General features: G+C 56.7%; 1 protein-coding gene across 1 annotated transcript; it reads left to right on the plus strand.

The window, feature by feature from the left end:
* Window positions 1-1728: 1728 nt before the first annotated feature.
* Window positions 1729-10798, plus strand: Nxph4 (neurexophilin 4). Its single transcript, XM_090356799.1, has 2 exons — window positions 1729-1785; window positions 9246-10798. Exons 1-2 carry the CDS (start codon window positions 1729-1731, stop codon window positions 10113-10115), a joined length of 927 nt encoding a protein of 308 aa, XP_090212925.1. The 3' UTR covers window positions 10116-10798.
* The last annotated feature ends 2764 nt before the right edge of the window (window positions 10799-13562 follow it).

Here is a 13562-nt window from a genome sequence, read left to right on the forward strand (position 1 = left end):
TTGGAGCCTTCTAGCCTGCATACTTAGGACCCTTCCTGCCTGTCTCTTCTCTGCCCTAAGTGCATCCAAGTCCCAGCCTTCTGTCTTCTGTCTCTTTGGGTGTCTGTGTCTGCCTGTGTCCATGTCTTTTCTCTGACCCCTCCCATTTTTTTTGGCCCGTCGCACCTCAAAGGTATCTTTCTTTGCATATGGTTTTTGTCTTTTAGATCGCCAGTGCTAATGCCAGTATACACGTGTGTGTGTGTGTGTCAAGGTGGAAGAGTACTGGCTGGATATGCTAGTCTGGGTGTGCAAGCATGCACTTGTAGACTCTGCCAGTGTGCTGTTGGGCATGTGTAAACCAAGCATGTCCACTTGTGTGTGTGTGTGTGTGCGTGTGCGTGTGTGTATGTGTTTGTGTGTGTGCACTTGTCTCTGCATGCTGGTCTGTGTGAGTGTATTTTGCCTTGCATGTGTTCAGCATCTCCTGTGCCACCAGGATCTGTGAGTGTGGGTGTGCCTGGAGGTAGGTGTGGGTTTGTGTCTTAGGGTGTGGGTTTTCTCCCTATCTCTGCTTGTCACTATCTCTTGCTGTCTAGGTGTTGGTCGTGCCACAACCTTAGCCTCAGCATCACTCAATGCGTAGCAACAGCTGACAGTTGAAGACTCCCCAGATAGGGAAGAGGAGACTAGCGGGAGGAGGGAGCTGATGAAGAACAGCCTCTCGGATAGGAACTGAGACAGGACTGGAGCTGCGGACCCAGACAAGGACAGAGGCAGACAGGGAAGGGGACAAGGATCAAGAAGAGCTGGTGGTGAAAGTGGGAGGGAAGGAAGAAAGATTGCACCAAGATGCTGGGCAGGTGGCACTGTGAGAGACTTCCCGCCCCACCCCCACACCGGGCCTCGAACCCCACAGGGGTCAGCAGTAAGGGGACGTGGGGCAAAGGTGTTCTGGTCGGTCTGACCGAGGGGTCTTGACATGCCAGAGGTGCCATGAATTAGGGGAGAGGGCAGCAGGCGCCGTTTGTCAGTTCTATTGACAGACGTGATGGGGTTTCCGTCCGTGATCAATGATTCTCATCTCCCGGCCGAATGAGCCGCGGGGCGCCCATCCATCCCCGTCAGCGCCGCGCGGTGGCAGTCGCCCGAGGCCCCGCCCGTCCTCACCTCGGCTCTTGCCCTGGGACCCACCTTGGCCTGAAGCAAAGAAAGGGCCCAGCGCACTGAGGGACCCTGGCCCTAGGGCGCCACTGAGCTTGGCCGGGCTCCTGCTCCACCGCGCCCCTTCACGCACGCAGCCTTGGAGCCTCGAGCTCACGTCCTGTCCCACTCGTCCGCGGTGCACAGACCAAGCCTCGGCCCCGCGTCGCGCCGGAGCCCCGCAGCCCTCTCCGCTTCACACCTGGGCCAGGGGCGTGTCTGGGGCGTGTCGGCTGAAAGTCACCTTCGGTGCCCCCGCGGTGCGGGAGGGGCGCGCGGGGCGCGGCCGGGATTGGAGCTCCGCGGAGCCCCGCCCCCCCCCCGCCCGCCCGCCCGAGTCAGACCCAACTTTCTCCCCCGCCCGCGCCCCGCCCCCAGCGCCGCGCTCCGCTCCTCTCGCTCAGTCCGCGGGCCGCGCCGCCTGCTCCCGCCGCTCCGGCAGGCACCCCGCCGATCGGCAGCCGGGAGACCCGCGCCTTGAGCCCGGCCCGGCCCGGCCCGCTCCAGGATCCGCCCTGCCCGATCCTCACGGCCGCCCCGGGGAAGATGCGGCTGCTCCCGGAATGGTTCTTCTTGCTGTTTGGCCCGTGGCTCTTTAGGAAGGTAAGGGTGGCAGGGTGGAGGCGCGAGCGCGAGGGTCCCGGAGTGCGAGGGGCTCGCGCGCCAGACCCGCCCCTAGCTCCAAGCGTCCCAACTTTACGCGGCGTAGGGGACGAGGACAGACAGACTGCCTGCTTCAGGACGGGCACTCCTCCAATGCAAGTTGGCTAGGGGTTGAAGAATGGGGTGCCGGGTGGAGCCCCAGCTCAGATCCGGCTTCAGGAGCAGCGGGGGAGGAGACGAAGCGCGACCCGCGAGTGCGCCAGACAGAGCGGGAGTGCGAGACAGACAGACAAGCCAGCAGGGTGTCAGCCTTGCCTTTCCGCGCCAACCCCACTCGCCTTCCTCGCTGTCTGTCCTTCTACCCCTCACCTCCGCCTTGCCATTTCCCGTCTCTTCACTTGTCACCATGCCAGGCAGGCTGTGTTCAGAACATACACGGCGGGGATACACTCACGCGCTCGCGCGCGCGCGCGCGCACACACACACACACACACACACACACACACACACACACACACACACACACACACGGACCCACACAGACTCGGCTGAACTTGGCTACAATCTCCCATCACATTTCCCGCGGAGACAACCTGCACAACCTCGCTGACACACCCCCTCTGGAGCCCCGCTGATGGAAGGTGTAGTCTGCTAGGGGAGTCTCTCCTCCCTCGTCCCTGCCCCTTTCGGCCTCTTTCCCTGAGGTTCCTGGGTGAGGACCAGAAGCTAAGGGGCCCAGACTTGATCCTGCGCACCTCTTGATCCCGAAGCTTCAGCTCCATGTACACGTTGTGCTTCTGTGTGCTCATAAGGAGCATGTAGTTCAGTGTGAGCACCCGTGTGCCCACACACGTGTCCAAGGAAGCCAAGCTCGGGAGTTTAGCGTGGGGCACAGGGTGCATATGTGTGCTCATGTGCCCTGGAGGTGTTGGCTTTGCGTGGGTGAGTGCCAGAGCTGGCTTCATAGTGTAATCATCTGCAGGTGCCCCAGTATGTATGTACCCCACAAGGGGGGCCTGGGCTCTACCCCCACACACACACCCATTAGTCTCCTTTGCCCCTGACTTCCCTGTTCCCTGCACCTCAATGGTGACCTATCTCATCTGGAAGTGGCTCTTGAAGCCTTCGTTTCTTGTGCCTCCATCTCCCTCTGCTGAATCTGGAAGAGACATAGTGCCTGCCCCAACCTTCCCTCTCCCCCTGGCCAGCCCAGTTGTCCTCTGACACTCTAGCTGGGCGGAGGCTGCCCAAGCAAGCTAGCTATAAGATAGAGCTCCTGCTTCTCCCAGACTGCCTAGTGACCTTGAGGGGCTGGGAGGTGGGCAGAAGGGACCCTTCATGGAAATGGCTTCCACTGGCAGAAGCTTCTTTTGGACTTGCTGCCCAGCTCTACCCTGAAAGGACTGTGGGAGGGGGTCAGGCCTACCACCACCACATGTGAAGGCCTGAGGTCAAGAATCTTCCCTACTCCTCCTTCCTTTCCCCCCTCCCTCTCCATTCTTACACACACACACACACACACACACACACACACACACACACACACATCCCAAATAAACTCCCCTGTGGACAGATCTGGTTTAATTTCCTTTGCCCCCTGAAGGGGAATGAAACATCTGGCAGAGACTTGAGGGAGAGTGAGCATGAGGATATGAGCGATGGGATCTATCTGAATGTGTTTGAGCTGCAGCTGTGGGGCTTCCGTGTTGAAGCCAGCAGGAGCGAGCTTATCTGCCATTTAGTCCAGCTTGTGTGCGTGTGAGAATCTGTGTTTATGTGTGATGTGTGTGCACACACTGTGGATTGAGTGACTACATAAAACTGTGCGTGGAGAAGTCAGAAAGAGACATAATTGTGTACCCAAATATCTCTCTGTGCGTGTGTGTACACTTGTGAGTAGGGTGGGTGCTCATAAGTACCTCAGGGTCTTTGGTGCACTTATGTGGAGGGGCAAAGATGTCATCTGCATGTGAGTCTGTGAGTGTGGGCATGGGGTTGTAAGCCTCCAGATGTGTTTATATATCTGAATGTGGCCAGTGTGTGTGTGTGTGTGTGTGTGTGTGTGTGTGTGTGTGTGTGTGTGCGCGCGCGTCTGGGTGTGAGTACTCAAGGATGTCTCTGTGCCAGCATGAGAGTGGGCAAAAGGCAAGGCTGACTCTAGGTGAGAGGTTTGCGGTGACACTTTACAGAGCAGCCCTTTGAGAAGCCTTAACCATCAATGCTACCAGACCAGCCTTCATCTCCAACCTCTTCCTTGCTCTAGGATCCTGGTCTCTTCCCAGGGGCAGAACTCTTGGTTTCCACTGCCCTTGGGGTTCTGCCCTCTGAGCCAGCCAAGCTTTCAGGATTTTTCTAATACTGGCCTAAGTCTTTCCCTCTGTCTCCCTCGCCCTTTGCCAAATCAGGTGCCTATGGGGAGAAGCAGCAGGCAATCAATAGTCACTAATCACTAATCACTAATTACTAATTAGCTGGGGGAGGGAAGGGACCCGGCCTCTTGGGACCTTTCATCTCCATCCTGCCTCAGGGAAGGATTAGGTGCAGTCTCCTAGTGGTTAACTCTAACCAGCCACTGCCTCCCACCTTCTTACCCTTCTCAAGCCCCCCTCCCCCCCAGCTAATCTCTGGCTGGGTCACTTAGGCACGCACAACCTGGGCTAGGACCCAGAGATGCTGGTGAGGATTTGGGGGTAATCAGAGGCTGCAGCTGGGCCAGGGAAGGGGAGGGGTGGCTACTGTGACAATTCCCTAGGGCCTGAGCCTGCAGCTAAAACCCCTCATTTTGAAAGGGAGAGGCATTTTTGGAAAGAATTTAGAGGGTGGGGTGGGTGAAGCACTAGAGATCTAGAAGGGGGGACTGGTGAAGATGTAAGGCCAAGAAGGGTTACAGGAATCCGGGACCCGGTAATTGGGGAGAGGAAAGACAATCCTTGAAAACCACCAGGTAAGGCTCATAGTCAGCAGTGAGTAATTGACAGGGAGATGGGAACTTTGGGCCCAGCCCCAGTTTACTAAAGGTGGATGTGAATGAGAGGCACTGGGTAGATAACCAGAGGTTGGAGGGTTGGTCTTAGGGCAAGAGGGAGTTGCAAATTTTGTGGTAGAGACAGGAAAAGGGGTAGGGGGATAGAGAGCAGTGAGTGTGGCCTTGAGCGCTGGAAATTGGAGATTCCCCCCTCCCCTCCCCCCCCCCCCCCGCCTGCCCCTCCTCCACCTCCACCCCGCCCACTCCCCCTCCGGCTCCAGCTTCGGGAAATTACATCTCCGCTCCACGGTCCCCCCCCAACCACCGCCGCGCCCTGGAGCTGGCGCCTTTATAGGCACATTTATTGCAATAATAAAGTGAGGCGAGGGGCGGGGGGCGGGGGGCAGCCGTTCCCGGGGGGACTGCGCCGGCTCTAGGAAGCAGGGAAATAAAATAAAATAAAATAAAATCAAAATTCAGATAACGGTGAGCCTTGCACGGCAGGCCGCCAGCAGGCTGGCAGGCGGGGCTGAGGAGGAGGGGCCGCCAGGCCCAAGGGCAGAGCCCAGGCTACCAGGAGCCCCCCCCACCTCTGCATGCCTGTAGTAGGGTCTACACTAAGGTACCTTTACCTACACATGCCTGATCCCCTCCCAAGCTTGACCTTTCTGTTGCGCAGCCTTTCCCTCGGGCCTGTCTCTCACACTTACCCTCTACCCAAGTCCCTTCCTTGTCCCCCATTCCCTGACCCCATCCTCACTGGCTTCCTCCGTCCCCATCTTCTGGTTCTGTACTTCCATCATCACCCTGTTTCTGCCCATCCTTCTTCCTCCATTTCTGTTCTGCCCCATCCGATGTCCATTACCATCTCCCAGTCCCTGTCTTCATTCCTGTCTTCTCCACACTGCCCATTCCTCACCCACTACTCCTAGCCCAGTTTAGCTCCATTTTTCTCGCTCCCATCTTCATTCTTCTAGTCCCTTCCTCATCAGCATCTGTGTCTCAGTGCCTACTGCCTGTCCACCATTTCTAATCTCCCCTCTGTCCCTACCCTTGCTTCATTATCTCTTAGCCCCATGCCTCTGCCTACCCAGTTCCCAATCCCAATCCCCTCCATTTTTGTCCCAGGCCTCACCTCAGCACATCCTGTCCACCCACTTCTGTCCTCATCCCCATCTCTATCCTTGGTTGCCAGACTTCACCTCATCCTGACTGCAGTGTCCTCTTGGCTTCTTTCAGGATATCAGTATATCAGTATTTTCTCCCTTCCCCAACCCAGGCCTAAACTGTCCCCTCCCCTAGCCAACCTGAGCACTCTACCTGACCTACAGCAGGAGAGAAGCAATCAACTAGTCTGGGAGCTCTGGGCAAGTGCACCCTGCAATGCGGCTGGGGGGCAGACAGCTGGAGCCTCCCCCCACCCACTATTCCCAGCAGTCCCATTCCCAAAGAGCCTTCACCTCCTCTCCTCAGTGGAGTTTGTTTGGCAGTAAGAGGTGGCCTCAACTCCCCTCAGGTGCGTGGGCCTGCTGCCTTGGGGACAAAGCACTCAGCTTCCTGCCTGTTTGGGCCTGGAGGAGCCTGCCTAAGCCCCCCCTCGCAACCACCATACACCTCCGCCCTCCTCTGACAGCCAGCTGAGCTAGCCTCTCCCCTTCGCAAATGTCACTGCGCCCAATTAGCTTAATTAAACCAGCTCTGAGGCGAGGGGACCCCTCCTCGGACAACACCCTGCTCCAACCCTCAGCAATGTGGGGAGGGGGGAGGATTGCTTTCTGCAAAGAAGAGCTCCCTTACCTTCTCCCCCACCCACACCCCTGGAGACAAGACTACCTGAAGGACAGAGGGAGAGAGCCACCTTAGAGAAACAGACATAAAAGGGAAAAACAATCCTGGAGGCTGGAAATTAGAGACAGAAAGAGATGGAGAAAAGTATGTGTGTGGGGGGGTAATGAAAGAGAGAAGCAGAGAGAGAGAAAATGGCAAAAGAGGTAGAGCAAGAGAGGGAGGGAGGGAAGGACAGAGGGAGGGAGGGAGGGAGGAAGGGGGAGGGAGAGAGAGAGAGAGAGAGGAGAGAGAGCGATCAAGGAAGCCAGAGGGAGGATTTTATTTTATTTTATTCCATGTTCCCATTTCTCGGCTCGTTTCCTCGAAGAGTCTCACCCCTCCCTGCCTGAGTGCTACCCCCAAGGTCGCCTCCCCCAACTCTTCTCTTTTATCTTCGTTGTCTCCAGTAGCTGGGTGGGGGGAGGCAAGTGTCCAAACCCAGGGATTTGCCAGGATCACAGAAGCAGAGACAGCAATTTGTCTGGGATCAGGGGTGGGGTAGGGGTGGGGTAGGGGTTGTCCTGGCACCTCTTTCTGTCCTGCCAAGCCCCATTTCTTTCACAGTCCTGACCTCTGAGGAGTCCGTGGGCTGACCAGCCCCGGCCAGGTGCTAGGCTGGGTGTAAAACTTAGGGGTCGTGAGGATGGGCTGGAAAGTAGTAGCTTGGAGGCATTGGGGGTCTAGGTGAGAGGTGACAGGCAGAAGCCAGGTTCCACTACTTTTTCCCAGAAAGAGAGGGGCTCCATCTAGAGTAGGGAGGTTAGAGGTCACAGTTTAACAACCAGACCTTTTAGCTTCTAAAGCCTTGCCCCTTCCTTGTCCAGTGTCCTTCCTGAGCTCTGCACCTGCCTGGGATCCCTTCTCCCACGCCCTGTTCCCTGCTACCTTTTCCTCCAACTGTATTCAGGCCCACCCTCCCCAGTGTTAGATGTCAGCTCAAGCTTGTCTGTCAGACTCAATCACTCTTGCCATCCCCACCTCCCTCACCTGGGCTGAGAGGAGGACTGGATGGGAGGAGGGAAGAGGGGGGCAATAAATATGTATGATGAGCGGGTGGCGGCCGCATTAATAACCCAGGATCGCGGCGCTGCAGGGACCCGGCCCAGGCGGTAGAGATTCTAGCCCAGTAGCTTGGCTCTGCAGTTGAGTCCCACAGCCTGTGAACACAGGGGAAGCACAAACAGTGGAGGGAGGTGCAGAGGGAGCACCCAGGCTGCCAGACCTCTCATCTATCCAAAGCTCAACCTACAGGGCAGAATGGACTCCCCAGAGACCATTCACACACACACACACACACACACACACACACACACACACACACACACTCCTGTGGGAACAGAGCACACTTGTTCTGTTACTGTGGATACACCCACTTTAGAAAAAGCCTGATATATGGACAGTGGATGACAATGATGATGGGGACTCACAAAGGAAAAGTGATACCTCTAGACAGGCACACAACCACCTAGTCACAGCTACCACAAATGACACCCAGCCTCACTCAGATGAACACACAGACACATGGCATGCTCCCACACAGCCACCACAGACACACACCACCGATATGCAGACACGCACAAGTGCATGCGCACATGCATAAGCATACATCTAGCCACACACACAATCATCACAGGCTGACATCTGTGTATTTGCTACACCAGACACAAGATATAGCGGGACTCCATGAAGACAGACACACACCATTCCAAGTTAACAGAAAACACAAGCACCCCAGACTGACACGCACAGAACTGCCTCTCCCACAAGACCTGTACGCCGCCAGGGCCACACGGAACAGCGGCTAGCACAAGCTGACTGACACACTGTGACACGCTCCGCTCCGCTCCCTCCCGCTCCCTACTCCAGCAGCATCTCCATATTTCTTCCTTTCGCGCGCTCTCCCAGTCTCCTTCACTCCCGGCCACCACCCCCCTCCGTCCCCCAGATAATTGATGGCCCGGGCCTGGCCCGGCTGCTCCCGCCTCTCGATCCATCTTGTACTCGCGTCCGCGCTGTCTCCCCATCCGCCGCCACCTGAGACACTAGGAGACGGTGGGGCGGGCGGGGCGGCTCCTCAGGGGCCCCTCGGAGCTCAGGGAAGGGCCGCACTGCAGCAGGGATATTGGGGTCCAGGGAGGGGTGCCCCAGGTCTCAACCCACGGCCTGCACTCTGCTCCCCAGTTCAGCTGGGTCTCTGCGGCGCTTCCCCAGAAGAACAATCAATCGCAGCTAAGGATGAGATGGGGGTTCGAGTCTCGGCAGAGTCGAACACGGCTTTGTCCAGTACATGGAGCCTTCCCGCCCCCTTACCGGGCGGGACGAGGGAAGAGGAAGCGGGGGCGCGCCTCCTCCGCTCGGCCACAGCCACCCTGGCTTGGGCTTTGGGGCCCAAACCCGAGGTCTATGAAAATGCAAAATTCGCGGGCCATTTCGCAGGTGTCGCAACTGAGGTCCTGAGAGATGAAGTGACTCGGCCAGGGTCAACCAGAGCTTGCACGAGTGGCAGAGCTGCAGGTCCGCTCCAGTGCCGGCTGCAGACCGCGCCTTCCCACGGGGTTCCCCGGCAGCCGTCTAGAGGGTCTCTTACTGGCGGGGACTCGGGGAGGGGGCGTCCGGGCTGGCCCCTCCAGCGTCTCTCTCTTTCTTCCCTGTCCCTCTGTCCACATAGGCTGTCGGTGGCCAACTAACGGAGTCCGGAAGATCACAGTACCTGGAGTTGCGCTCCGCCCCGTCCGGAGGGGGCGCCCCGGGCCACCAGCTCCCGGCGCCCCGCTCTCCCGAGGGCCTGGGCGCCGCCCGCGCCTGGAGCTGGGCCTGGCCCGCTAACCACACGGGGGCGCTGGCCAAGGCCGGGACGGCTGGGGAGCTGCCGGCGCCGCGCACCAAGAGGAAGCCGTCCATCAAAGCGGCCCGCGCCAAGAAGATCTTTGGCTGGGGGGACTTTTACTTTCGGGTGCACACTCTCAAGTTCTCGCTGCTGGTGACCGGCAAGATCGTGGATCACGTAAACGGTACCTTCAGTGTGTATTTCCGTCACAATTCGTCCAGCCTGGGCAACCTCAGTGTCAGTATCGTGCCGCCCTCCAAGCGGGTGGAGTTCGGGGGCGTGTGGCTGCCGGGGCCTGCCCCCCACCCTCTGCAGTCTACGCTGGCCCTGGAGGGAGTTTTACCCGGGCTGGGACCCCCTTTGGGGATGGCGGCAGCGGCTGCGGGGCCGGGGATTGGGGGTTCTCTTGGGGGTGCACTGGCAGGTTCGCTCGGGGGAGCACTAGGAGTACCCGGGGCCAAAGAATCCCGCGCTTTCAATTGCCACGTGGAGTATGAGAAGACCAACCGAGCCCGCAAGCACCGTCCGTGCCTGTACGACCCGTCTCAGGTGTGCTTCACCGAGCACACGCAGAGCCAGGCCGCCTGGCTCTGTGCCAAACCCTTCAAAGTCATCTGTATCTTCGTCTCCTTCCTCAGCTTTGACTACAAACTGGTGCAGAAGGTGTGCCCAGACTATAACTTCCAGAGCGAGCACCCCTACTTCGGATAGCCCCCTCTTGCCCAGGCCTTGAGCTTTCCCCACCAGTCCCTACCTCGCTAGGTGGGACCCCTCCCTGTCTCCCCATCGCCCCCCCGTGGCTCGTGTCCACTCCTTCTACTGTGTGGCGAAGGGGCACAGCCTTCCGCGGACTCTCAGCCCAGGTCGGTCCCCTTTTCTTTATGGTGAGTGCCCAAGAAGCTGGGGTTCGCCCTCCCACAAAAGACCGTGGCCCCGGAATAAGCGGGATGAGCGGGACTCGGAGGCTGTCCCAAGCTAATCCGTGTCCACACTGGATTCCCCATTTTGTGCTGGGCTGGGCATCCCCTTTGCTTTCAGCTTTAATGATCCCTGGCCTGGCATCCTATCCTGCTCTGACATTCTCTCCCTCGCCCCAAGCGCTTATCCTGCTCCGACTCCTCCCGCCCACCCGCCCCAGTACAAAGGCCTAAAAGCCCCCGCCCCATCCCACCCCTGTCCCTCTACCTGTGCTCAGCCTGCTATTCTAACCTGGCTGAAGTAAAACACCTGCCGGGGCCTGAGCCCAGCCCATCTCAGAGCCCAGCTCTGCTCACCTCCCTGCAGTCCCTCCAGTCCGGCTCCCCCCGCCCTCTCCAGCTGCTTCCTCTCGGTGATTTTTTGTTTTTAACGCCAAAACAGACGGGAAAGGGAACAAAATAAAGTGAAATCCAATACTCGTCTGTGTGAGACCTTTGTAGCAAAGAGGGGGGCAGGTGTGGGCTTCTGTCTGGTAGGAGTGGGGCCAGGGGTTCCTTTTCTCTGCTGATTTACAGGGAAACCGAGGCAAAGACGGACAGAAACAACACCTTGAAGGCTATGCAAAATGGGATCCTAACCCCGAGGAGAGGCAAGCCTGGATGAAAATTAGACCTGAGCAGGGACTTCCCGTGGTCTATCTGGGACCGCTTGGGGAAGGAGGCATAAGACCTTGAATGGGATGAAAATGCAATGGCAGGGTAGGCAGAGCGCTGACAACCTGCTAAGCTCCCCGGGGCTGGGAGCGCCAGGCTGGGAGGGAAGGGGAACGGTGTTTGCGGCATCTGGAGTCATCGATCTTCCTTTTCCTTCCTAATTTCGTGGGCGCTGAGTTTGCAGACGGATGGGGGGGGGAGGAAGGGAGGGAGGATTGGGACAACAGGGTGGGGGAGGGGACCTGTGCCGGTTTGGAGGGCGGGGCCCCGTCTCTGCTGTTTGCCGCTGGCAAACAGCCCCCTTCAGCCAGCTGCCCACCCTCTCCACCCCGCCTCCAGCTCCCTCCCGCAGCCTTGGCTGCTAATTTTATCCGCCCCCAACTCTGGCCCGGGCGTTAATTGGCTGAGGCTTCATTAGCAGTTCTCAGCTCAGCAGCCCCCCCTTCCCATGCGACCCCCTGACTGGGGCTAGGGAGGGGTGCCGACAAGACGAGGCACAGAGAGATGCCTCCCCTTCAGCCAGCCTTCTTCCCTCGGAGTCCCAGGTCAAGATGCCCACTGGGAGAGGGTAATGCTCTCCAAGGGCTTGCCCACAGCCTCCAGCCTGACCCAGAGTCAGAGATGGGTCTGACCCAGACACGCCTGGGAGTGAAAGGTCGGTAAGGAGAAAATAAGTATCTGCTGGCTAGCTGCGCTGGATAAATAACAGGATCAAATGAAGGGGAGAGGGTAATGGGCAGTGGTTCTGGATCCGAAATGGGAAAAATAAGAATGCAGAAGTCCACTGGCCTAGGGTCTACTGCTAGAAATATCCAAGAAATGCTGAGGTGAGAGTGGGTAAGAAGACAAAGCTGAGGAAGGACTTCTAGGGCCAAGAACAAGAGGTGGGTGCGAATTCCTGGAATGAGATAGTTAGCCTATTTGGGCCTGGGCTTCATCTCTTGTAAACCCACAATGTAGTAGCATGCATATGTGGAGCTATCCCCACTCTAATAAAAGGCAGGCAATCCATGGATGATTTTCCTCTTCCTGCTCAGAGCCCTGCCTCCTCCAAGGCCAGCTCCCCCTCTGTCTTTCTTACATATGTGGACATCTAAGAGCAGAGTAAGGTAACCTTGCCTGTTAAATTTTGTCACCTGTTCACCTCTTCAGGTCCTAACAATCAATGAAGCCTTCTTGTAGGGTATACATGGCATGATGTAGGAGAGCAATATTTCTGTTGAATGAATAATTATGTAATGCACAACAATGGTTATCAAAAACACTCATCAGAATCACCAAGGAAAGTCTTGATTGGGTAACTCTGAGATCCATTGGATTAGAACCTCTAAAAAACCCACTCGCTTGGAAATCTCCTGGGAGGGTCAATTAGTCTTTCCCTCAAAGTTCATTCAAGATGCTGCAAGGCTAAAAGGAAGATCAGTTCCAACGATTTACAGCCTAGGGAACTAGAGAGAATTCAAGGACTTCTGGGATACCCAGAGAGCCCAAACAAAAGGCAACAAGAGAAGGGGTACTAGCCCGCACCAGTGGCTCACATCTGTAATCCTGGCTACTCAAGAGGGTGAGATTTGAGGACTGAGGTTCAAAGCCAGCCCAAGAAAGTATGTGAGATTTTTATCTCCAATTAACCACCAGAAAACCAGAAGTGCCATTGTGCTTCAAAATGGTAGAGTGCTAGCCTTGAGCTAAGGAGCTCAGGGACAGTGTCCAGGTCCAGAGTTCAAGCCCAAGCCCAATGAGGAACGAGAGAGAGAGAGAGAGAGAGAGAGAGAGAGAGAGAGAGAGAGAGAGAGAGAGAGAGAGAGAGAGAGGGAGATGTTTGTATGCAAAGTCTCATTTAATACCCAACAAAATGCAAGTCTTTCTTTTCTTTTTTTGTCAGTCCTGGGGCTTGAACTCTGGGCCTGGCAGTCCTTGAACTCTTCAGCTCAAGGCTACCGCCCTACCCCTGGAATCACAGCCCACTTCCCATTTTCTAGAGGTTAACTGGAGATCAGAGTCTCACTTTCTTTAATGCCCAAGCTGGCTTTGAACAGTGATCCTCAAATCTCAACCTCGAGAGTAGTAGGATTACAGGCATGAGCCACTGCGCCTGGCTCAGAATGCAAGGCTTTTATAATGATTTTACAAGTGAACAAGTAGCCAGGCTCAAGTCTGCCATCCTAGCTACTCAGGAGTCTGAGATCTAAGGATCACTGTTCAAGGCCAACTTAGGCAGAAAAGCCCTTGACAACTCTTATCTCCAATTGACTGCAAAAAGCCTAATAAAGTAGAGGTGTGGCTCAAGTGGTAGAGGGCCAACCTTGAGCAAAAAGGCTAATGTAATGCACTTGGCCCTGAGTTCAACCCCAGCACACACACACACACACACACACACACACACACACACACACACACACACACACACACACACACATAGTGGGTGGGAGGGAGGGAGGGAGAGAGAGAGAGAGAGAATTAGCCCGACTAAGCTATTTTGTTATAGAGTGACTATATCATAGCTTTCTTTTTCTTTTCTCTTTCT

This window comes from Megascapheus bottae, chromosome 2 (assembly GCF_031878675.1).
Source record: "Megascapheus bottae isolate mThoBot1 chromosome 2, mThoBot2.hap1, whole genome shotgun sequence".
Taxonomy (NCBI): Eukaryota; Metazoa; Chordata; class Mammalia; order Rodentia; family Geomyidae; genus Megascapheus; species Megascapheus bottae.

Coding starts and splice junctions, on each gene's coding strand:
- Nxph4 (XM_090356799.1), top strand. CDS start 1,729: ATGCGGCTGCTCCCGGAATGGTTCTTCTTGCTGTTTGGCCCGTGGCTC. Junction 1,786..9,245: donor GCCCGTGGCTCTTTAGGAAG/GTAAGGGTGGCA, acceptor CTGTCCACATAG/GCTGTCGGTGGCCAACTAAC.